A 27,453-nucleotide genomic window follows, 5' to 3' on the forward strand; every position below is an offset into this window, starting at 1 on the left:
TGCCACATCTTCTTTTTTTTATATTATCTCATTAGATGGATACACATAGAAATACATCTAACAAAAATTCAGAATAGACGTGGCCGAGTTCTTGTACATCCTAACAACAAAAGATACTAAACACACAAGCACGTTTAGAACTGAACAATACTAATATGCTACTTAAGAATAAAACAAGAATGTGTCCATATAGTACACGGATGCCCCACTCGCACTGTCATTTTCCATGTTCAGTGGACCGTGAAATTGTGGTCAAAACTTTAATTTGGCATTTCAATTAGAAAGATCATATCATGGGTAACATGTGTACTAAGTTTAAAGTTGATTGCACTTCAACTTCATAAAAAACTACCTGGACCAAAAACTTTAACCTGAAGCAGGACGAACGAACAGACAGACGGACAGACAGACAGACATACGGACGAACGGACGTACGTACAGACCAGAAAACATAATGCCCCTCTATTATCGTAGGTGGGGCATAAAAATAACCATACATTTTTTTTCAAATGTCAAATTTTTATTAAGGTATAAAAGGATACATATTGGCTATAATAAAAATTCACGGCATATTGTCATCCAAATTTATTATAAATTTAGTTGTACAAAATTGGTGTTTCTCTGAACTTATTCTCATATAATACGGAATATGCAATAACATAAGAAACTCAACATTACATTTTTAACAACAACAAAATACTTATTGTCAAGATCCTATATAAAGTAAATAATTGAAGAGAGTATTCTAAAGAAACAAATATCCAAAGTTAATCATGATTAATCATGGAGTCGCGGTATTGAAGTTAATACATATTCTAAAAATCAAATACATACATGTTCCATTTTAAAATTTTAACAATAGCATCAGTTCATGTAAAAGGTGCATTAGCTTCGAGATATAAAAAATAATAAAACATAATTTTAATTTTGGTAAAAAATCATTAACTAAAGTGAAATAGTGAAAAAAAATCACTCAGTTTTAGAAGCCAATTTGGTTTAATTCTGTCAAAATAAGCTAAAAAAAAAAGTCCCTGATGAGTTATTCACTTGCAAGTGAAAATCGACCTCATTTAACCCGTATTTATGTGATTTCAATTTAACCGTTATCTAGCGATAGGTTACGCATGAATTAAAGTACACCTTTATTTTACAACCGTACAAAACCCTTCATAAAGCTGAAATAAAATTTCAATATTGATTGATGATAGATAGATACTTTATTCTTTGAAGTTAAGTACAAAAAATAGAAATATACAATATCAATGAAACAAATGTACTTAAGTTGTAGGTTAACAATTGCAGTGTGCTATTGTAAAACGAAGAAAACAATGATGGTGTATATAAAAGACTATTAAACGAAACACAAAGGAACTAAGCATGGTAATTCACCGTTGAAGAAACTAACCATTTTACCATGAATTTAATAAATATTAAACACATTTTCAACTGACCATTTATTAATAAACAGCGAGTAAATTGACATAATACTGGGTATAAACAAAAAATGTGTAAATATTTGTTTTGAAGATATAATTTGCGTTCATTTTTTGTAACAGAGAACAACAAAACAATTAATGCATTCAAATTCAAACTTTTATTGCCATATAAACTTTACAGTTTGTGACATTAAACAGCAACAAATGAAGACACTGACTAAGTAACTCTCTCTATATATATACAGCTTCGAGTAAATATTAAAGGGTACCCTGTCCTTAGTTTCATTGACTTTTCAATAAAGGATCCTAGTTTATTCACTTGTGTTGGTGTTGATGGGTTAAGTATAAATATAACTTTGTCATTGTCAGTGAGATTAGCAAATAAATTATCTTCTTCATGATACTGGAAGTCATTACCTATCACACAGCAATTGTTAACCCAAATAATATTATAATAATGAGAACATTTAAAACAAAAATTACGAACATAAATTAAATATATAAGATTTCAAATCAAACTGACAGAAGGGAACAACGACCTAAACAAAATTGTCATGTTTAAATAAGGGTAATATATTATCATTCATACCTTTCACACCCTTCAATTATAAATAGTAACTCCAATAACACCGTTCAGATGCTCACAATGGACTATTGTTCTGCCAATCATTAGTATTTATATATGTCTTTTAATCATCTGATATCATTCTTAACTGTTTTAAGGAAAATTTCAGATTTTTTTTCTTTAATCTTGATTTAAAAAAAAAATGGCATGGATAATAAGTACATCGTCATAAAACAAAATTAGGAATACATTTACATATCTCAAAATTTAGTACTTATTATAAATATAACGTTATAAGACTTTACATAACATTCACATATTATATCAAAATTTAGTTTACAATATAAATTTGCGGTACAAGACTTTACATAACGTGCTAATGTAAAACAGTGACCATGGCAAGATTTAAATATAATGTTAATTTCCAGCCTGGGCTTGTATGCATCAAACTACTTATCTTAAGAAATCCAATCGTAGTACTCATTTATCGTTGGGTATGTTGTTCGTCTGTTCAGAACAAAGTTAAGAACTGCATAAAATCATAATAATTCTTTAAAAACTAGAGGCTCTAAAGAGCCTGTGTCGCTCACCTTGGTCTATGTGAATATAAAACAAAGAATTTAGCAGAGGGATTCATGACAAAATTGTGTTCTGGTGATGGTGATGTGTTTGTACGTCTTACTTTACTGAACATTCTTGCTGCTTACAGTTATCTCTATCTATAATGAACTTGGCTTAGTAGTTTCAGTGGAAAATGTAAGTAAAAATTTACAAATTTTATGAAAATTGTTAAAAATTGACTATAAAAGACAATAACTCCTTAGGGGGTCAATTGACCATTTCAGTTATGTTAACTTATTTGTAGATCTTACTTTGCTGTACATTAATGTTGTTTAAAGTTTATCTCTATCTATAAAAATATTCAAGATAATAACCCAAAACAGTAAAATTTCCTAAAAATTACCAATTAAGGGGCAGCAACCCAACAACGGGTTGTCCGATTCCTCTGAATATTTCAGGGCAGATAGATCTTGATCTGATAAACAATTTTACCCACGTCAAATTTGCTCTAAATGCTTTGGTTTTTGAGGTATAAGCCAAAAACTGTATTTTACACCTATGTTCTATTTTTAGCCATGTCGGCCATCTTGGTTTGGTGGCTGGGCCACCGGACACATTTTTTAAACTAAATACCCCAAAGATGATTGTGGCCAAGTTTGGATTGATTTGGCCCAGTAGTTTCAGAGGAGAAGATTTTTGTAAAAGATTACTAAGATTTACGAAAAATGGTTAAAAATTGACTATAAAGGGCCATTACTCCTAAAAGGGTCAACTGACCATTTCGGTCATGTCGACTTATTTGTAAATCTTACTTTGCTGAACATTATTGCTGTTTACAGTTTATCTCTATCTATAATAATATTCAAGATAATAACCAAAAAAGTAAAATTTCCTTAAAATTACCAATTTAGGGGCAGCAACACAACAACAGAATGTCCGATTCATCTGAAAATTTCAGGGCAGATAGATCTGGACCCGATAAACAATTTTACTCTTTGTCATTAGATTTGCTCTAAATGCTTTGGTTTTCGAGTTATAAGCCAAAAACTGCATTTTACCCCTATGTTCTATTTTTAGCTATGGAGTCCATCTTGGTTGGTTGGCCGGATCACCGGACACATTTTTAAAACCAGATACCCTAATGAGGATTGTGGCCAGGTTTGGTTTAATTTGGCGGAGTAGTTTCAGAGGAGAAGATTTTTGTAAAAGTTAACAACGACGGACGACGACGGACGACGGACGCAAAGTGATGGGAAAAGCTCACTTGGCCCTTTGGGCCATGTGAGCTAAAAATAGTAAAACATGCGCATAATAATACGTATTTATTACACACCATGGCATGAAAAAAAATCTTTTCTTTTTTATTATCATTTCTTTTTTTTTATCTTGAATATTTTCTCATTATACAAAATTCTCAAAATCATTTTAAAAATACTATTTCTCCAAGACTAATAAGCAAATTTTACATTTAATTAAATAAAATAGAATCATGAACAAAATAACAGGTAGGTTAAATCGTTCATCTTTATCTTAAATTAAAAACAAATGTTTTATAAATTCGTTGAATTTGGCATAATGAAGTTTTCTTCTAGCTGTTTCAATAGCTGTACTACTTCTTCCATGTCAGAAGATTTAAACACATATCGTTCATTCTTAGTGTCTACTTGCAACACTTTTGTACCTTAAAAATATTTAAAAACTTAATTAAACTAGTAGAACACACATGTAAAATTATGAATAAACCATGTGAAAATGCTTCAGTTGTTAATGTCTGTTTCATTTTGGTCTCTTGTGGTCTTATTGGCAATCATACCACATCTTCTTTTTTATATTCAGAACATAATTGCCGATTTATTTCTGAACGAGACAACAAAAATATGCATGACATATTGGACACTAGCAAACACCAACTGCTTCAAGAGAAGACCAATGATTACAACTTGTGAAATCCCGTTCGTTACCATTCATGATCTATTTGATACTATGAGTTGAGGTTTAATGTCTGTACCAAGTTAGGAATATGTCAGTTGTTTTCCCTCGTTCCGTTGGTTAATAACGTTTGATTTCGTCAGTTTTCTGGATTTCCCCTCTTTATATTTACCTTTGAGTTAGATATGTTTGCTATACTTTTTTAGGCTAGAATAACATAAAACGCTTTGGTCTTTATGACTTTTTCAATGAAATATAAATCACGTTTCCTTTGTCCGAGTATCAATATATCGTAGGGAATCACATAAGGACTCCGAACATCTGACAAAAAATCTCTGATCTGAAATAACTACACCCTTAGGAAACTTTTCAAATTTTACTATCTTATAAATCTATGCAATGTTTTCCAAACTGTAAGAGATATTTTTTTGTAAATGGAAGATCCTTTATGTGATCATATATATAAGGTTGGCGCCAATTAAAACGTTTAAACCCGCTACAGTTGTTTTCACCTGTCCAATGTCTGGACCGATGTTCAGTAGTTTTGTTGATGTAGAACAATTATTCTTCCTATCGAAAAGAATCTATCAGCTGAAGAATTAAGGCAAAAGGTGCATCAATAAACAAGATTTTAAATCCATTTTGCTTATGCATTTATGATATTATACATACGTATGTCTAAAGGAGTAAATCCAGTAAGACCCCTTTTTGGCCCCAAAATATAGCAGTTTTATAAATTATTTAGCTATTAATTGGAAATAAGAATACTTCTGCTACATAAATATGGGCCATTTTTGACAATACAATGCTCATATATCGGGAGGCAGCATCGTTAGGTCAATGTAAATTACTGAAATCTTCACAATTTTAGCATTTGAGTTAAATTTTAGACGTTTTCCGTCTGAAATGGAAGTGGCTTCATTCGTGTTCATTCTTAATATTTAAATGTAATGGTATTTGATGATAATGCATAACATATACAAAGGTTGAGGTTGAACACGGATGCGGCCACTTTCTTTCACAAAAAAACATCTTAAAAGGGACATATAATGGCATGTTTGACAGATTTGTCATATCTAAGCTTGAATTTGAGTGTCTGGAATGATTAAATAAGTTCAAATCTTTCACATGAACTAATTAAATCGACTGAAGTAGACACTTGAGTGTTTAAAAAAAACCAGAAATTTGAGTCCAATTCGACCCTTAACGGACTTACTCTTTTGTTTGATGTGTTTGAACTTTTGATTTTGCCATTTAATTATGGACTTTTCGTTTTGAATTTTACTCAGAGTTCGATATTTTTTTGTGATTTTACTTTTTACATTTAAGATAAAGAGACAATCTTCTTACCACTCTTCCCTTTCATTTGAATATTAGTAATTTCTGAAAAATCAATGATGTTTTCACCATCATTTGTCTGCCATTGTAGCCGCTTTGGTTCTTTACCATTTAAGATACGTATTTTGAATGCAATATCTGTCTTGTTCTCTGTTTCAGTAACAACTGAAAAGTAAATGTATTCTGCATTTAAAAGTAAAATCCACTAGTTTTACCAGTCCTTTTGTTCATGAAAGTTATTAGTAATATATGTTATGTTTCAATGCTAATGAATTCAGTTGCTAGATTCAACTCTCCATTCTATGTTTTGTTTAACTTAGTCAACCGCAATATAAAGTAAAGAGGCTTCACATACAATACTTTATGAGGATTTTTGCAATGCACAGAGCTTCTTTCATTATTTGATTCCGAGTGATTCTTTTTTCATTCAAGATATGTGATCAAGTACATTGTGAATTATGTGTTTGTGCCTAGTTACGTTGGTATTAAATTTAAATAAAACTTCTTAGACATTGCAACGAACCAGTATGTTTTAAGGGATAGTTTAAAGAAATTAATCACTGAAATAACTGTTGTGTACTAAACAAGATTCAAGTTGTAAAAAACACATTAAAGTACTTATCAAATATGAATACATTTTGATTTTTCTGCCATTTTGAAGTGACAAAAGAGGTTTCCATTCTTTTTAATAGATCAACCCCATAATATTTCATTTAGGAATAATAAGACAACTAATTATTACCTTGAAATCTTGTTTCTTCTATTAACTTATCGGCCTTTCTTTGTTTATCGGACTTTTTATTTCTTTTTTTACTTTTCCGAACTCTTTCGCCATCGTTACATTTTAGAATCTGCTCCAATATAAGTGTAGTGATACTACCAATTGTCGATTCTTCTTCCATGACAGCAAGGATAGGAATCTTACAACTGACATACTTGTAAACATTATTGATAAATGCCATTCCTTTCATTGAATCGATTCCTAAAGACGCGAGCCTTGTATCGACTTTTAGCATTGTTATATCAACTGCGCATGTATCCGCTGCAATATGTGATACTATTTTTTCTACCTTTATCTTTCTCTCATTTGATGGTAGATTTTGTAATTCTTCTGTTTCCATAACCTGCATAAAACCGGTCTTGTTCTTTTTCGGATTAGTTAAGTCATGTAAATGTAAATCATCAATAATTGGTTGAATTCTTGATGCAATATGCAACATGTCTGGTGATACCTTGATCACTGTCTTCCAATCCATAATTCCGCATATGATTTGCTCAGGGTCAACAAATAAGCTATAAAGAAAACATTGAATTATTTCATTTTCTTTCATAGTCAGAAATCCTTGTGATTTCAGATGTTTTTCAGTCTTTTCATCTATAAGGCCCAATTTAAGCGCACCCCAATTGATTGTTTGACCTGCTAGTCCGATACCTCTTCTAAAAAATGCAGTTGCATCTTTGAACGCATTTCCTGCACCATAATTAGTCTGACCAGCATTTCCAAATGCTGACGTAATTGAAGAATGTAATACAAAGTAGTCAAGAGTTAAATCTTTTGACAAGAGATGAAGATTCCAAGTGCCCATAACTTTTGGTCTCAGTACTTTATCAAATTTTTCTTCTGTCATATCAGGTAGAAGAGCATCGTCGACAACTGCTGCACCATGAAAAATTCCTTTAATTGCATGATCCGGAAAGGAACTTTTAATTTGTGCAAACCCTTCTGATATCGAAGAAAAGACTGAAATATCAGCCTTAATTGTTTTGATCCTACATCCAGATTCCTTTTCGACTTCATTTATATCATCACGTTGTATGTCATTAGGGGACCGTCTTGAAATACTCACTAATATCCCTCCACCACCTTTAGAAATGGCTTTAAGGATCTCCCAACCTAGTCCCGTGAGACCGCCTATAATAATATATAAAGCATGTTTACTAAATAGTTGGTGTTTCAATCTTGCTACTGGTATGTTTTGCGCTACCAGTTCATCAGTGCTCTTAATGTTTTTTTCAAAAGATATGACATGTCCATTTTGGTACACTGGAACATCTATGTCCCTTAAGGTAGACCTTACTTGCCTTAACAATAACCACCTTTTTACCTTTGGTAAAGTTTTTCCCAACATTTCTTTACATAGAACTTGGTCACAGTTAATTTGAGTCAAAGACACGTTTGGAAATTGATGACGAATATTCCTTTCCGAGGACTTATTGATCAGACTGGAAAAGGTGTAAACTTGAGCGTCCAAACCTCCTAACATATTGCAAATGTCTTTAAAATTAGACAAATTGTTTGTCAAAAGAACCATTTGATATCTTCCTGATTTCATTGCTGTTTTCATGGATTCAACATTCCGGTGCAAAATTAATTTATGTTTGAAGTGTTGAAAAATATATTCCAATAAATGACCAGTTAGTGACATGTCTTGTTCCATAAACGCCAGCAAAGGACTGTTTTCTTTTATGGCTTCTAGAAGCGCAAAGTACATGACAATTTCTAGTAGCATTCCTGGTCTGTATGTAGTAAAAAGTTTCTTTTCTAAGATACATTGATCTGGTACACAAATGAAATTTGAAGCAGAGCACGGAAAACAAGTAACGTATTCTTCGAATCTTGAAAAACGCTGTGTATCAACTCTAGATTTATGAAAGCATGTCGTAGATTCGGTGTACAAATTGTCACTCTGCTCTAGAAATCCGGTTGTTTCGGATGTTATAATTTGATGTCCATCTCTGGTGTGAAATATCCATGGATTAAAATCACATATCGCTTGTGTCGTTGTTTTTGATATCCACATATCACTTACGAATACTGAAGTAACTCTGAACTTCACATGTGAAGGTGAGAAGTTGGTGTTTGATAAGTGATCTTTTTCTGGTACAAACAAAAGATCTTCCAGCGTTTCATGGTGATCTGATTTTAAGTCAACGCGTTCTGTCATAGTATATGTGTTCTTCCTAAAAGTTGGTTCTTCTACTAAAAACTTGCATATTTGGTTAGTGTACAAACATTTTCCTTGTAATTTGAATTCCGGCGTACTTTGTAATTGCCCGCTGTTCGAGTTGAATACTAATTCCTTGAGGAGAAAAAGATCGGTTTCCTTTTCAAAGTCAATCAAGCGTAAAGTTGAAAAAATTCTTTCTCTCAAAAAACATCTCACCATGCCCCATAACTCAGATCCTATAACATTAACCCAAGATTCATCATCATGTTTTGCTTTCATCTGTGTTTGTTGAGTTATGATAAACGTTGGTATTTCGCCAATTCTTTCTTTAACAAGATATTGTATGAAACGCACCAGTACAACACAAGATGCCTTTACAGCAGTAAATATCTCATCTGTGTTCTGATCTGTAGATTTACATGTTAGTCCAGGAAAGAACAAAATATGTGAAATATTTTCCGTTCGTTCTAATTTAGTTTCTATGTATTTGAATAGTACCTCCAGTAGTTCTTGTATTGTTACTCTGTCGTAATCAAATGGTAAAGATACAATATAATGGTTTTCGTCCTTAAAAATATTTTCTAATATGTGTTTAGCTTCGTTTGTAAACGTTATTGAAAATATATTTTGCCTCTCAATTTTTTCTTCTTGACTATTGGCACTAGGTTTCCATACTATTTTGTACATTTTATCAAGTACAGTTTCCTGAGTTGTTTCATGCGCAATGTTTTTTACCTTGTATCCTTTAATTTCAACAAATATATCTCCACATTCATTTATGATGAAAAGATTCATGGTCGTAGCGCTTAAATTTGATTTAATTTTTTTCCCTATAATGTACATCTTTGGTTCCATTGGTCTATAAACCCTCAAGGAGGATATCCCGACAGGTATTGGTTTGTCCTTAAATTGAGATTTGTGTGTTTGGGTATAACATAGAACAACAGTTTGCAAAGCACCATCAAGAATAGCTGGGTGCAAACTATGACTATTTAAGCAACAAGAAACAGAGGAGGGCAAATTTATTTCTGCAATGTATTCGCAATCTGATTTCAGGCAATCTCCGATGACTGCAAGACTTTCACCATACTCAAAACCTAACATTTTAAGCTGGTGGTAGAAACTTGACGATTCAACTCGAATCTGACATCGGTTTTTGATAGATGACAGGCTGATATGCTTCAGAACTTGTCTTCCTGCTTTAATTATCCTCCCTCTGCAAATAATATCTGCATTTCTTTTAATCTCGTAGTACCTGTTGTCAGTCACGAGTGCCTGCAATTGAAGTGATTGGTTTTGACCTACTGCAAGAGGACGAATAAAGTTTAAATCTATTTCTATTTGATTAAGAGACAAATCTAAAACTTTGGTTGCAACTGTAAGCGCAATTTCAGCATGTAGCGCACCAGGTGCAATTTTTCTTTCATGGACAGTATGTTCATATACGTAAGGTGTGGTGATAGGCGTTATTTCTATTTTAAAGTCTTTTGACATTGGTGCTTGAGAAATGAATCCATGATTGCTACTTTTTTGGAATTTAAGTCTCAGCCCTGCTTTCAATGAATCAGCATTGATCAAGTTCCCTTCACGACAGTATTTATATCTTGGAATGTCAACAACATTTTCGCTTCCATTGAACAAATTGTCCCATTTAACGTTGACATCGTGTTCATAGAGATCACCAAGAGCACAAGTAAATGTTTGTTGTTCATTTGGTTGATTCATGGATGGTATGGAAACGACATTGATGTCCGTAATCTTCTTTAGATGAGCTTTTACAACAGGCTTTGGACCAATTTCAACTATGATATTAGACTTTTTCTCTTGTAAGGCACATGTAACTGCTTCCATAAGAAGAACAGGGTCCCGTAAATTTTGTGTCCAATAGGAAGGTGAGCCCATTGCATCATCTTTGATAGTTGCACCTGTTACAGTAGAAATAAGTGCAATTGCTGGAGCCTTCCCTGATAGACCGACTAACTTCTTTTCAATGTCTTTGCTCACATTATCCATATGATGACTATGATAGGCACATCCAACGTCTAGTTCTTTCTTCAAAAGTTCTGGCATTTCTGAATCCAATTTATGTTTCATGTTTGAGATAGCGTCCTTGTCTCCAGAAACAACACAAGCTTCTCTGCTACTATACACTGCTATGCAAACTCTGCCATGGTATTCATTACACAATTTCTGAATTTCTTTTACATTGCACTTTCCAATCACCATCATAGAACCACCCCTTGCTTTAGCGGAAAGAAAAGACCGGTGATATATTATCTTTACTGCATCACTAAGACTTAAACACCCAGAAGCATGTGCTGCAGCTACTTCACCAACAGACTGTCCTATTATAATATCAGGTTTTACGTTCAAAACTGACCATAAATAAAACATAGAAACCTGACAAGCAAAAATTATCAAGGGGCCTTTAAATGGATTACTTGCTATACTGTCGTCAGGTTTTTGGATTTCATCGATGAGAGAAAACTTTGTAAACTTTTGTAGTTCCTCGTCTACCTCTTGAAATTTTTCCCGAAAACACGTGTATGCACTAATCATTTTCTGACACGTGCCTTTCCATACTGTTCCTACTCCACAAAATAGGAAAATAAGATTTCTTCCACTTGTACCATCGCTGGTATTGTTACCAATGTTTGGGTATTTTCTCGAAATTTCTTTCTCTAGTTCTTCTTGATTTGAAGCTACACATGGCATACGAAATCTGAAATGGTTTCTCTTTACCAAAGATGTGTAAGACAGATCTATCATGCTGTATTGCAATATAGATAAACATTGTTTTGTGTGGTCTGTTGTTTTCATTAGAGCTTCCAGGCTATTTGCAGAAAAACAAATCAAAACAAATTCGTTTTCAGTGTTGTGCGATGATTCTTTATTTGGTAGAGTTTTTACAATCGCATGACAATTTGTACCACCAAATCCAAAAGAATTCACGCATGCAATCCTTGATCCGTCAGGATAGGCGTTCCAGTCTGATACGACTGTGGAAACTTGGAGTGAAATATTATCAAAATCAATTGCAGGGTTCGCATTTTCCCTTTTAAAATGAAGAGATGGAACATATTGTCTCCGATTCATCATGAGAAGAGTTTTTATTAAACCGGCTGTGCCTGCCGATGACTCCAGATGACCTATATTTGTTTTCACTGAACCAATCAAAATTGATTTATGGTTTTCAAGATATGAAGTAAAAAATGTTGCTAAAGCTTTCACTTCAATCGGGTCACCTACTGGAGTTCCAGTACCTGTAAGAAAGCATATACATCTAAATATAATGTCGAAGACTGATTTAAGCTCCATTTCTCCTACAACTGCAATTAAAAAAATCCGAAGCAATGCCTCAAACAAAATATGAATGGAATGAACAATGCCAGTCGTATTCAACAACAATGAGATTTCGGAATTTACCTACATATTTTATCTCCAAATTATGAGTTATGTTATTCATCTTTCATATCATATAATGTTTATCAAAATCAATAAGCAATCCAAAGAAATGTGTACATAACTAGAGGCTCTAAAAAGCCTGTGTCGCTCACCTTGGTCTATGTACATATTAAACAAAGGACACAGATGGATTCGTGACAAAAATGTGTTTTGGTGATGGTGATGATGTATTTGTAGATCTTACTTTACTGAACATTCTTGCTGATTAAAATTATCTCTATCTATAATGAACTTGGCCAAGTAGTTACATTTACCAAATTTATGAAAAATTTTTAAAAATTGACCATAAGGGGTCATCTGACCATTTTGGTCATGTTAACTTATTTGTAGATCTTATTATGCTGAACATTATTACTGTTTACAGTTAATCTCTATCTATAATTATATTCAAGATTAAAACCAAAATTGGAAAAAATGTCCTTAATAAACAGCTGCGCCATGAGCGCATGATACGCCCGACGTCTTGTGTGGAAGTTTTATGCAATAATCATAAAAAGTTTCTGAGAAAGTTTAAAGCAATAACCATATATTGTTTTTGAGACACAGCGGGGACATGTTAAATCCCCAACCCTGGTTTTTTTTTACAAAAAACTAAATTTCACTAAAATAAAATTTTGAATCAAAACCAAAAATTAAACAGATCTTTAGATTAATATAACAAAGAAGTGTGTAAAGTTTTAAGCAATAATAAAAAATTATTTTTGAGATACGGCGCGACATGTAAAAAAAAACCTCCCCTGTTTAACAAAATACTCAATAACTCCAAAATAAAGTTTTGAATCATCACCAAAAAGTATACAGATCTTTAGATTAATATAACAAAGAAGTGTGTAAAGTTTTAAGCAATAATCATAAATGGTTTTTGAAATACGGCACAACATGTAAAAAGACCCTCCCCCTTTTTTACAAAATACTCAATAACTCAAAAATGAAATTTTGAATCATCACCAAAAAGTATACAGATCTTCAGATTAATATAACAAAGACATGTGTAAAGTTTTAAGCAATAATCATAAATCGTTTTTGAGATATGGTGCGACATGTAAAAAAAACTCTCCCCCTTTTTTACAAAATACTCAATAACTCAAAAATAAAATTTTGAATCATCACCAAAAAGTATACAGATATTAAGATTAATATAACTAAGAAGTGTTTAAAGTTTTTAGCCATAATTAAGAATCGTTTTTGAGATACGGTGCGACATGTGAAAAAAACACACCCCTGTTTTAGTTACAAAGTGCCGTAACTCAAAAAGTTTTAATCTTATTTTCACAAAAAAGTATACAGATCATTTGACCATCATAAGAAACAACTATGTTAAGTTTCATGAAATTTGGATAAGTCGTTCTCAAGTTACGGTGCGACATGTTTACGCCGGACACACAGACGGACAGACGGACGGACAGACGGACAGACAGACGGACGGACACCGGACATTTGTATACCATAATACGTCCCGTCAAAATTTTGACGGGCGTATAAAAACTACCAATTCAGGGGCAGGAACCCAATAATGGATTATATACTACAGCTATGCTATTTGAGCAGTTAAATTGCATTGACCGTATATTCATATGTCATATACAGTCACTGACCGTATATCACCTTGTTTATGACGTTGACAATGTGTTTCCGTAGAGTTTTATTTGTGACGTCAATAAAACATACAGGTTCGCGGAAATTTTATGTCTTCCGCTCAAAATTAAGAAATGATGGGTTTTACCCTAAATACTTCATTTAGAACAGTTATAAGAGTTGCAGTATATAAGGAATAACCATACATTGTCTCTAAAAAATATCAATGATATTTGTACTCGGCTCGAAACAGGTACTCGAAATATCAATGTTATTTGTACTCGGCTCGAAACAGGTAGAAATGCTCGGCACAGCCTCGCTTTCTACCTGTTTCAAAGCCTTGTACAAATAACATTAATATTTCGAGACAATGTATGGTTATTTTATATGTTCGATTAAACTGAAACTTTCAGAGTAAATAGATCTTGACTTGATAAACAAGTTAACACATGTCAGTTTTGCACTAAATGCTTTGGTTTCACAGTTATAAGCTAAATTCTACATTTTACCCTATGTTCTATTTTTGGCCATGTCAGCCATCTTGGTTAGTTGGCTGTGTTACCGCACACATTTTTCAAACTAGACACCCAAACGATGATTGCTATTAAGTTTGGTTAAATTTGGCTCAGTAGTTTCAGAGAAGAAGATTTTTGTAAAAGATTAAAAAAATACGAAAAAATGGTAGAAAATTACTTTAAAGGGCAATAACTCCTGAAGGCCTCAACTGACCATTTTGATCATGTTGACTTATTTGAAGATTATACTTTGGTGAACATAATTGCTGTTTATCTCTATCGATAATAATATTCAACTAGATACCCAAATTATGATTGTGTTCAAGTTTAGTTAAATTTTGCCCAGTTCAGAGGAGAAGATTTTTTTAAAACTTAACGACGACGGACGACGACGGACGACGAACGCCAAGTGATGAGAAAATAATAACATATTTATAAAAGATGTTGTTATAAAATTAATAGATAAATAAGTAAGGTCAGTACAATATTTCTATTATAAATCTCAGAGCGTCTTGAGTATGACATGAGACAGTAAAATAATCGCCAAATATATCAAAATAGAAATTTTTTAGAACATAGTTTGAATGAGGATAATGATATATACACAGGTTCTGCATAATCAAAAAGTGTCAAATATGTATCAAAGATATAATCAACACTGACATAGAATATAACATAAATATCAGAAAATATCAGAAATATCACTTAAACGTAACAAAAGATGATTGTTTTTAACTTTTTTGGCCCTTTTTCATAATGCTTCTTACGTTTTTACGAAGGCATTTATTCATTCCTTGCTTTCTAATGCCTTGTTTTGAGCTTTGTTAAGGTAAATTCAGAAAAAACGCAGAAGAAAACACATTTACAAGAACAATTATTTTCATTTAAAGAATATCAGTTTCTTCGTTTAAATTTCTTATAATCATTTTAAATACTTACCATGCGCTTCAATATATTGTATTGTCGCTGGATCAACTCTAAACTTAGAGTAGATATCTTTTAGAAGAGAATGCTGCTGCGTGCTTGATGGTGAAGTTATTGGAGTATTCGTGTGACCGTCCTGGTTACATCCTGTTCCGATCAAACCCCATATATGGTCGCCATCTAATAGTGCCTGTTTAAAATTAGACAACTCTATAATTGATTCGGAGTTGTTTAAATTAAAAACTTTTACACAAAAAAAATACTTGAAGGAACGAATTTAAATAATCTTAAACAGAAGCATACACCAAAGTCCAAATTGAGGGGATACAAATGTACAAATCTTTATTTTGACTCCCTTCTCCCATATCTGGTACGATGTAACGGTAAAGGTTAATAATTGTACAAAATAGATATTTGCCATGTGAGATAAAATCGTGTTAATTTTAAACATATTTCAGATTTTAATCTAGAAAAAAATATTATCAAGGTCAAGGAGATTGCAATGATTTTATACGAATTTTGATGATTTTGCAATATGAAATTGTTTGAAGCCTTTACACTGATTGTTAAATATTTTATCTACTTGTAATAAAATGATATCCTTATTACAGTCAATATATACATTATATGGGTAAAATTATGAAAAAATGTAAAAGGCGACTCAAATGACTTTTTAGCATACAAACTGGTACCATCAATCTCAATGCAAAAGTCAAGTTTTGATAAAGAAAACCACAAAAATGCAGCTGATGAAAAGGAATAAATAGGAGGTGCACAATGGCAGGATTATGTTACAGTTATTATATTTGTTATATGATAGGTATTCTCAAAATGCAGAAAAGTCGATACATTTGTAAAAGAAACCGCTTAAGGATGTTCGCTTGTCATGTTTTGGGATTTTGTCAGATTTTCTAAATCCTCTAGTTTCATCCAATTGAATGACTTAAAATAAATTGCCTCTAGACCACCATTTTTCTTTTTATAAATCTTTTACATCTATAATCATAAGCCATCTGTAAAAGTTTTACAAAATCTTTGTTATTCTTTGATAGTTTGGAGAACTTAAACTCGTCAGAATTTCAGTGGCTAATATCCCCCCAAAAGAAGCACATTGACCTAAATATTTTTTTTCACTTTTCGGGTTTCTTTATGTAATCCCTATCAATATATGCTAGTGTTAAGAAAAGCTTGTTATTTTGAAACTGAGTCGCGAACTTCCTTTAATAATTTTGATAAATGATTTTAAATAGAGGTGCACAATGATACGGACGAATTCAATGAACGACGAACGTACACCCATCTGTGTTTACCTGTAAACCGTCTTCAAAAATCACGGGTGTATACTTAGAAGAGACTGTCGGACGATGTCACACTTAGTTGTTCGTGATTCTTCTTAACGCATAATTAAAACAAGAATGTGTCCCAATTACACAGATGCTCCACTCGCACTATCATTTTCTGTGTTCAGTGGACCGTCAAATTGGGATGAAAACTCTAATTTGGCATTAATATAAAAAGATCATATCATAGGAAACATGTGTACTAAGTTTCAAGTTGATTAGACTTCAACTTTATCAAAAACTACCTTGACCAAAAACTTTAACCTGAAGCAAAACGAACGGACGGACGGACGGACGAACGAACGAACGGACCCACAGACCAGAAAACATAATGCCCCTCTACTATCGTAGGTGGGGCATAAAAACTGCAATATTACATAATAGATTGTTTGTGATGAGACATTTCAAACATTAAAGTTCTAATCAAATTGGGAATTTAGAAGGGACATATAGTACTAGGTGTTGTTATAACAATTATTAATTAATTAAAAACCAATTGTTCAGAGAACAATTGAAGGTCTTTCCATCAAAACAATGTATTTTGATATGAAAAGTTGTGAAACTAAGTTTAAAATGTCATTTCAATCGTCAAATGATAGCTCCTAGTAAGCTGATTCCAAAAATATATAGTTTCCATACATTTTTTAAATAAGGAAGATAATTTGTTACTTCCGGTTTGAAAAATGTTACTTCCGATTATATTTGAATATTTACTTGACACTGATTCCAAAAAATATCTGGTTCTATATACTTTTATATTAAAAAGTACAAAAAATAGCTATTTCCGGTTTACAAAAGGTCGCTTCCGGTTGTTTTTTACAAGGTTAAATGGTTTGATATCTTTTTCTAAAAGTTGTATATCTTTATCATGTATACATATAGAATAAAAGCAAAGGTCAAAATCTAGAACGTCAAATTAAGCTATGACCTTGAGATCAGTTTCAAGGTCATAAACCAAGGACCTCAAATCAAAAGACCATAGGTCTTTATTATATTTAGTTAATGAGTTATATCACCAAACGCGTATTTTTAAATACAAGAGGGGAGAAAACTCCCTTTTACATTCAACGTACGCTTGCAATCAAAATTTACATCTTACGACATGTCGCAACTAACAATTTAGTAAAAATAATTTGTTGATATCTTATACAGTCTTTGGATATAAGTGAAAATAAGCCAAATTCAAATATTAGAATATGACCTTGACCTTTGACCTTGACGGACCAAGGACCTCAAATCAAAAGATCCTAGGTCTCTATCACTTATGATTTATAAGATAGAAATTCATATCACTTATATCAGATGGATAAGGGGAAATAAGTCTCATATGGAGCGGTCATATCGCTTCGGTCAAAATAGGACAAATCATGCGAAGGATATAACGAGCAATTTTGTAAAATAAATTTGTCATAATCTTTTACGGTTGCGAAGGAGATGCGCTAACAAGGAAAACCGTGTTTGGGGAGATAACTCCTACAAAGAAAAGTATTCGTTTACGCAGGGTAAATTTCAAAAGTGCATAAACTGTTCGATATCATAACCAAATATCTAAGCGACATATTGCGAAACAAATGTTTATCGCAAGAACAAAATTAGGCGGAAGAAAAAAAAAAATAATCAGAAGAAAAACAATAGGTCTTTCCACAGAAAAGTGGAAAGACCTAATAAAAGGTAAAATACAGTCAGTTTATTTAAGCGTTGAATATTACACTTTTAAAATTCAGAAACAAGTATTTGCAAAATTGTGTTTAGTAAAAATGGAATAATAAAAAAAATCTAAAATGACATAATTGTAAAATAGAACCCTCGTTACTAGCAAAATTTTGTTGAATTAAATATTAAATCAACAATAAAAAAGAATAGACTTTTTTTTTTTTAATTTAACACTTAAATGTAACAAAACTTGAGAAAAAAGAAGTAAACAGCTGTTTCATTTGTGCATGTTTTTGATAATTTGTGTTCATAATTTTGTTGTGTTTAATATGAAACATACTTCGCGATCAACAAGCAACAAAATATACAAATATACCATACTCCAGCAGAAACTTGTTTTAATAAATTTAATTTTGCAATATAAAATTTTAAATAAATCTCAGATAGAATGATTTTTTTGGTTCATTTATAGGCAGTGACTTTCCAGTTGGACAGTGACTCTTTTAGGTTTGAAAGGTATCCCGTGTTTTTTGTATTCATTATATTGGGTTGTGAGAATAATAGACATTTTGTCCCTCTAATTTGGAACTCTATCATCCGAATTGATAATTAGATACATGTGATAATAAGATAATTGCAAAATTAATATAAAAAATTCGTAAGGGTTCCCCGGAACCCAGTGTCTCGCCTACTTTTGCTGTTAATCACAGGCTCAACAAAAATGAGGAAAAAAATCAATAAAAATTCATCTAGATACTAGCTTTTGATTATAAAAAAGCTTCTATCCAAGTATGGTACAAATCCAAAATAGTATAAGGAAGTTATTAAAATTTTAAAAACTTTAACCACAGTTCCTGGCAGAACATCTAAGTCCCTTTAAAAGTAAAATAAGGGAAAAAAATAGATTTATTGTTTACAAAATTTACTGCTGGATACTATCTTATGATCATAAACAAGCTTCTGTCCATGTTTGGTATAAACCTAGGATAGTTTTAGAAAGTTATTAAAATTTGAAAAACCATAACCACAGAGTGAATGTAATGTTTCCTGGCAGAAAAACTAAGTCCATTTTAAAGTGAAATACAGAAAAAATGGAATTTTATTTTTGGATACTATCTTCTGATCAATAACAAGCTTCTGTCCAAGTTTTGTATAAACCCAGGATAATTTAAGAAAGTTATTAAAATTTGAAAAACTTTAACCAAAGAGTGAATGTAATGTTTCCCGGCAGAAAAACTAAGTCCATTTATAAGTACAATACGGAAAAAATGAAATTTTATTTTTACAAAATTTACTCCTGGATACTATCTTATGATCATAAACAAGTTGCTGTCAAAGTTTGAGGAAATCAAGTATAGTTTAAGAAAGTTATTTTAAAAAATTTCAAAAACTTTAACCACAGAGTGAATATTTGTGGACGCCGCCGACGATGACGACGACGACGACGCCTACGGAATGTAGGATCGCTTAGTCTCGCTTTTTCGACTAAAGTCGAAGGCTCGAAAAAAATGAGTGTAATTTATATAAACAAATTTTTGACTATCCTAAGACCATCATAAGAATCCTCTCGTGTGGTCCTTACTTTGTGACAAACTTAAAGTTGTTCAATTTAGGACCACTTTGTGTAATCCTCTAAGGACTAGAATATACCGTAAAACCATGCTAAGACATGACTTACTCCTCATATAGTTTTGTGAAACTTGCCCCAGAGACTAAAGGATAACAACATGACATCAGTTGATTGGGCAGATGCAGCATCATAGCTTATACCAGAGACATATAGTACAATTGTATTACATGTCTCTGCTTATACTATGACTTTTGAGACAATCATATTAGTGAAATGTGTCTTATTTTCTGTATGTGTAGGAATTAATATTGAACATTTATATTAGATATTTTACATGAGTCAGTATTTATGAAATACACGAGTTTAAATAGTGTTGTATTTAATTGTATTTGAAAGAACCTATTTTATATAAAATTGAATATTCTTATTTTTTTAACATATATTTTTTTATATTGAGTAGACTTATACGCTAGATTTGAACTGGTTGTAGATTGATTAGCCCCTAATTAGTTTATGTTTTTATAACACTTAATCTGTAAAAAAAATGTTCAACCTATGCCAACATTTTTTCATACAATTTTATACCTACATTTCAAAATGTTGGCATATATTGAATGAATCAGTACTATTATTGAATTGGTATTGTGCTCGACTGTATGAAAAGTAATCTTCAAGCCATCACTCACCTTTTTAAAGTTCTTCAAGATGACAATTCCACAACCTTCTCCTCTGACGTATCCGTTTGCGTCTTTCATAAAAGCGTGACTTGTCCCTGTCGGTGAGATCATTTTTGCTTTACTCAGTGGTATGAAAGTCAGCGGTGACAATATACTGTTTACTCCTCCACAAATTGCTGTTTCGCTTTCACCTACCGATTAAAAAGTGTATACGGAAGATTTTTTAAAGTTTAATAAAAAAAACAGAGATATTTAAACCAACAAGTACAATAGTATCATTGTTGTTTCTTTACATGATTTTTTTCCAGAAGACTTTGATACAGTATGATTATTATATTGAACCATATTTATCAGAATGAAGGAAAAAATATTTATCAGAATGAAGCAAACAACCAGTCCTGCTGTACTTGGCAATGGTAATTAAAAACACACCATGTTTTGATATTGTTAATTGTTTTTAAAGCCTGTGAAATCTAGCTTTTCAGTTAATCACATACCTTAAAAGGTTAAAATCAATAAATATATCTTTGCAAGAAAGCGAAGCTTATTCATGGACGAAACAATTCATTATTCAGCTCTTAAAAAAAAAATTATATCAGAAATTTACAACAAGGTTAACTATGCCCAATTCACTTATCTTTTCTCATTGTATTCATATAGAAAACAAATCTAGGAAATAGAAAATTTGTAAAAAATGTTTGATAAAATCCTACCAGGTTAACAGGGAAAAACTACCTGAACGTATCGATTGGCATCCAAGATGGACAGCAACTAATGCTGAAGAACATGCTGTGTCTAGTGTCATTGAAGGTCCTCTTAAATCAAAATAGTAGGAAATTCTGTTGGATGTGATACTCGGTGCCATTCCAGTAACTACGAAGTTGTTCAATTCATTTCGTGAATTGGAAAGTCCAATCAAAAAGTCGTCGTTCATTGCACCTTATTTGAATTAGAAAAAAAAACGGATTAACAATTTGTATGGTTTGTGCATTGTATTGATTTTGAAAACATAATGCAAATATCAACATTTGTCACAGATTATAATTTTTTTCAATATTTTTAGACTTGACAATCTAACCATTTCAACTATTTTTTATAGTTTGTTCTTTTGTTTTTCTGTTACACTACTATACCAGGTTAGGGGTTAATTGATTGTCCCCTAACATGTTTACTCCCGTCACATGTATGTGTCAAATCCATGTCAGGAATTCGTATAAGTGGTTTTCGTTTGTTGCTGTATATCATATTTGTTTTTCGACCATTATTTTTTACATAATGAGCCGGTTATCTTTTTGTTGATTGATATTTGTCATCAAATTTTGGCCTTTTTTGCTTTAGAGTTTTGTTCATTTTCAAATAGATCTAACTTTGAAATATTGGCTGAAACGTGTCTATTTCGGTAGACCATATATTGACCTCTTGATAATTTTTTGTGTAATTACATCTCCTCTCATTCAAACTAAACATGCAGGTGTGGATGAAAAGATTTTAAAAGGAATAGGAGAGATGTTGATCAAATTCATCAACTGTGAATATCTAATATTGATCTAAATCAGTAAGATATGAAAATTTGCACTCTAAAATATTTGAACATCGAGTCTTCTAAGTTGTATTATTATGAGATGATAACGTATAACTGCCAATGAGACAACTATCAATCAGATAACCAAAAAAAAACTAACATGTATAATTTTGAAACAGCTCAAACGAAAACCCCAGTTTATGATAAAACCATAAACAAAATATAAAAGTAGCATACAACAACTAAAATATATGATCGTGCTTTGTATTCACTTTCATTTGAACGTTATATCTATGTTTAATGTTAATTTCTTGTCTTATTAACGTATACCCTACATCTCACTTTCTGAGTATTTTTTTATATATTAAACCGTTATATTTATATAACCGGTTATTCTTAAATGCCTACCTATATACACTCCCGTCTTTGATCCCTTTATTTCATCTTTAGTGTAGCCAGCATTTTCTAGTGCTGAATACGTAACTTCTAGTGCCAAACAATGCTGAGGATTTGTCCATTCCGCTTCACTGTTACTTACACCAAAAAATTTATTGTCCCATTTATCATGCCTATATTGTAAAATATAACAATTAACATTAACAAATATCTGTCACACATTTGTGACTTTTTTTAAACCTAGCTTATATTTCTGGTATGGTTGTAAAACATATTAAATGATGCCTTCATTGAATTTCTCCAACCAGAAAATATTGCTATATTTCCTCTTCCTTACAAATTTCCTAACTGTTTGTCTTTTAATTTTTTTGGCAAATAGACACTGAAGACATTTACTGATGTTTTTAAGTTATTACATAAAGTGGAAATATGTCGCTAATTATTATATTCATACAACAGCTTCAAATTTTTATACTAAAGATAGAAATGATTGGGAGATTACCTTGATCTTTTATATATTTGACACTACTACTACTTCTTCTATACTTTTCTATAATAAACTACTCTTACATCTATAACTACTATTCGAAAGAGATTAAAAACGTCTTAATGGAAATTTAAGAGGTTTCTAAATTCTAAATGAATATTTTACATTAAGGGGCATTATGTTTTTTTTTTGGCAAATCAACATTGCATTGTGTCGGGTCTGTAAATAAAATGCAGGAAAGTGACATATCTAACAAACAGCCTTTTCTTTTTCGGAAGCTATAAAATTTTCAGTATGTTTTTCAAGTCAACCAACGTTGAACAATCTACTTTACTTTATGGTTGCTTATTTTCGTTCTTTATGTGCTTCATACAATAGTTATCAAAAGTACCAGGATTATAATTTTAAACGCCAGACGCGCGTTTCGTCTACATAAGACTCATCAGTGACGCTCAGATCAAAATAGTTAAAAGGCCAAACAAATACAAAGTTGAAGAGCATTGAGGACCCAAAATTCCCAAAAGTTGTGCCAAATACGGCTAAGGTAATCTACTCCTGGGGTAAGAAAATCCTTAGTTTTTCGAAAAATTCAAAAGTTTTGTAAACAGAAAATTAATAAAAATGACCATTTAATTGATATTCATGTCAACACCGAAGTGCTGACTACTGGGCTGGTGATACCCTCGGGGACGAAACGTCCACCAGCAGTGGCATCAACCCAGTGGTGTAAATAGTTATCAAAAGTACCAGGATTATAATTTTAACCGCCAGACGCGCGTTTCGTCTACATAAGACTCATCAGTGACGCTCAGATCAAAATAGTTAAAAGGCCAAACAAATACAAAGTTGAAGAGCATTGAGGACCCAAAATTCTCAAAAGTTGTGCCAAATAAGGCTAAGGTAATCTACTCCTGGGGTAAGAAAATCCTTAGTTTTTCGAAAAATTCAAAAGTTTTGTAAACAGAAAATTTATAAAAATGACCATTTAATTGATATTCATGTCAACACCGAAGTGCTGACTACTGGGCTGGTGATACCCTCGGGGACGAAACATCCACCAGCAGTGGCATCGACCCAGTGGTGTAAATAGTTATCAAAAGTATTTTAAAGCTTTAATTGTACAATAATTGTTAAACATAAAATTGATTATGGAAATTTGGAATGTGTCAAAGAGTCAAAAAATTGTTTTCATTTAACTTAAAGCCATGACATCTCCCAAAAAATGTTTCTCATCAAAAGTATAAAAAACACCATATGATTAACTGAAAAAGAGTGGTACGTACTTGGGAAGGCTTTTTGTTTTGATCAAAAAAATATTAACTGATACATACAATTGAAATCATATTTTTGAGCTTTTTATTCACTAAGTTATGATAAATAGTTACAAGCTTGGGTGTTTATTTATGATTATCTAACAGTATGGTTTTTATAAGAACATAAGTCATAACTGAATGTTTTAAAGCTTCATTTAACTGTAACCTATATATCATAAAAATACATAAATCGATTGATAGAAATCATTCAAACATCAAAGTAATTTTTTTAGGATTTCAATTGAAACTATACCATTGTTTCTCTTTTTCAATATATGTATATCACGATGTTATGACATTTTTAACATTTTAATGCGTGTATCATTAGTACACTGTTGACCTGATATGATATATGATTTAGTATTTTTATAAAGAAACTTGGTAATTGAAATGTTCTCTTGAAGCGAATATCAATAAATGATGTCTCCGACAGTTAAACATGTTAATAGACAATAACTCTTTAAATATCAGCTGTATTTGTACGAGGCTATGAAACAAGGTGTACGCGAGCTTTTAGCGAGCTACTACACCTGTTTCGAGCCGAGTACAAATACAGCTTATATTTAAAGACACTAAACAGTTATTGTCTTTATCCTGCAATTAATTCTGTATATTGTGTGTTTTGACAGACACAAAAACTAACATATTTAGCAGTGTTTTAACAGACACAAAAACTAACATATTTAGCATTTATTTTCGATTTGTAATCCCTTGAGGCCCACGTAGTAATATCAAAATCACACATTATGCTGAAGACGGGTTCGCAAAAAGAGAATCTCGAATGGTCAACAATAATAAATCGCTCAAGATGAATAATTATCTATTTTAACATAACAACTAATTTCAACAGTAAAAACAAATAACAAAATATTGTCAAATTTGAAACAGAAGCGTACGAGTTGTTCTACGCTTCGGACTTGACATTCACTAAACATGCATGCTGAAATTGACATGGTTGATTTTGTAACACAATCATACACATTCAATTTTTGAAATCGACAATTGTCATCGTCATTGGAATGCAACTGGAATACATATTCTGAGGTCACACAGGTTCAAACAATACTCAGTCCGTCAGTGGGCGGAGCTTTAAAGCGATATCTGTATAGTATACAGATACAGCATAGCGATATCTGTAGGGCTGTATCTGTATAGTAGGACACCCAATTGTAGGATAAAATGATATAACACTATTGTATGAAATGAAACATGTAAAATAGTGTATTATGCATATCATTTTTTATTAATATATATTTTAACTTACTCTTTAATCAAAGCTGCATATTTTGAACGATCCTTCCATGATTCGTCAACATCTCTGACGTCAGCTTCATTCGTGTTCCACCTTTCCTTGGGGACTTCATCAATGAAACATTTTCCTTCCTTTAGATTTTCCCAATACTCATCAATGTCGTCTGCGCCTGGGAATCTACAAGCAATCCCAACAATGGCAACTGCATTCTCGTCATCCATATTCTTCGAGGTGCATTATCGCTATCTTTTATCAGTCATATAAAAGATTAAGTTTAGTTTTATTCGTATTAAAGAAATATATTCCTATTTTTATAAGAGTTCAACAATGGAAATATCTAGAAATTGACATTAAGATCAACAAGTCATAAAATGGAAACCTTCTTCTGAACCAACTTTAATACTGCAATATCCAAAATTGTGAAAATTTTGCTTGACAAATTGGTATCGTACAAAACTTATTTACGCCTAAAATTGTCAAATTATTTGGTGTTTATGGAATGAGGTAGTTAATGCACACATCACCTGTGCATTATCCAGATAAAAGTATAATAAGAACACAGAGAGTTTACCTATGTCATGCGTTTAGATAGTAAAAATTAACTAGCTAGCTTTTAATTATAACAGGTTGACTGATTTTAAGAATTAGATTAAATATACTTGTTTAAAGTGGAGACTAAGTTGTAAACTTCCTGTAAATATTGAAATCTTATTATAGCTACAATAACTCTTTTCGGAAAAGGCGATGCAACCTTTTTTTTTAAAAAACAACAGGTAAAAAAACTCATATAGTTTTGCTTTTCTCATATGTGCCGGAGTTATGCATTCATGGGTATGTGCATGACCTGCCTCCGGTTTTGACTTGTTGAGACGGGGCACTTAATTGATCATTTTCTTTGGGTAGATTTTTTTTCAAGGTTATATGTCTTCAATATGATTCAAACGGCCTTATGGCTTTATAATGTGCCAGTATAAAGTAATAGCAAAATTTATAAGATGACCTTTTCCTTTGACCTTGACTTCAATTACCTACTTATTGATCTAGAACCTTATATCTCTTACGATGTATGTTTAACTCCAAAATATTTACCAAGTTAACACAAAGGACATAATTCTTATTACAAATTTAACAGATCATCCAAGCTCAGAAAGTTACGAATATTATTAGGAAGAAAGAAATAAAGAAATATTTCTTAATTTTGCTAAGGAGAAGCCATAACAATAGTATACGGAGATATTACTCCAATATGAATAGACATGGTTTTAAAAGAGTGTTTGACAAAAGTGCGATGACTTGTAGATATTACTTGCAAACTTTTGTTTCACCATGTTGCGTAACTAAACCGCCTTTTCCAGAACAAAAGTTACCGAATAAACAAAATCGGAACAAAATAAAACATTTTTTTTTCTTCATTATTATTAGACAATGGTGAAAGGACAATCAAAACATATACAGGAACTGCTTGCTCTCTGTTTTTGTTTTAAAATTAAGCTACCGTTCTGCTAAATTTTTTAGCTTTAACTGACAAATAAAATAATTTCCCATTAAAAATTCGCATTATTTGAAAGAAAAAATAAGTTATTTGTCATAGATATTGATACTTACATAGAAGATCTAATCTGATTTTTTTTACAAAGAACTACTTCATGCTTTTTATACTATAAACAACAAGGTAGGTGATAAGATCTGATATGTGGTTGGATATGGTTGGACCGATTACTTATCCAATTGGTTTCGAGGATTTGAATATAATATTTTTAGGAAATTCCAGAATAATTTGATAATAAATGTTCACGTGATTTGAGTGTGCTTTACCACTTCTGAGAAAGAAAATTTAGATAAAGTGGTTTGTTAAGAAAACTATTAGTCACTGATAAAAAATATCATTGCAAGGTCACCGTTTAGCTGCTACAATTTATGTTATCTCACTTTGCTTAGACTTGTTTTGCATATAGTGCAATATATATTGTTTATTTTTTAGAATGCA

General features: G+C 31.8%; 2 protein-coding genes across 8 annotated transcripts in view; both read right to left on the reverse strand.

The window, feature by feature from the left end:
* The window catches only part of LOC143044397 (cholesterol transporter ABCA5-like), a 294,548-nt gene that overhangs the window by 170,981 nt on the left and 96,114 nt on the right, over nucleotides 1-27,453 (reverse strand). The window lies entirely within an intron of this gene.
* LOC143044395 (phenolphthiocerol/phthiocerol polyketide synthase subunit C-like) lies at nucleotides 571-25,706 on the reverse strand. The gene is made up of 8 exons (XM_076216386.1): nucleotides 25,479-25,706; nucleotides 22,427-22,587; nucleotides 21,232-21,435; nucleotides 20,506-20,687; nucleotides 15,272-15,446; nucleotides 6,572-12,040; nucleotides 5,842-5,994; nucleotides 571-4,243 (listed from the first exon to the last, which is right to left on the reverse strand). Exons 1-8 carry the CDS (start codon nucleotides 25,685-25,687, stop codon nucleotides 4,113-4,115), a joined length of 6,684 nt encoding a protein of 2,227 aa, XP_076072501.1. The 5' UTR covers nucleotides 25,688-25,706; the 3' UTR covers nucleotides 571-4,112.

This window comes from Mytilus galloprovincialis, chromosome 9 (assembly GCF_965363235.1).
Source record: "Mytilus galloprovincialis chromosome 9, xbMytGall1.hap1.1, whole genome shotgun sequence".
Taxonomy (NCBI): domain Eukaryota; kingdom Metazoa; phylum Mollusca; class Bivalvia; order Mytilida; family Mytilidae; genus Mytilus; species Mytilus galloprovincialis.

Excerpts from the sequence above, each read along its gene's own strand:
- LOC143044395 (XM_076216386.1), bottom strand. The coding sequence starts at position 25,687 with ATGGATGACGAGAATGCAGTTGCCATTGTTGGGATTGCTTGTAGATTC. Across the intron at positions 12,041-15,271 it reads ACAATATATTGAAGCGCATG|GTACTGGAACTCCAGTAGGT; the intron begins GTAAGTATTTAA and ends GCTTTCTTACAG. Across the intron at positions 5,995-6,571 it reads AGAAGAAACAAGATTTCAAG|TTGTTACTGAAACAGAGAAC; the intron begins GTAATAATTAGT and ends TTTACTTTTCAG.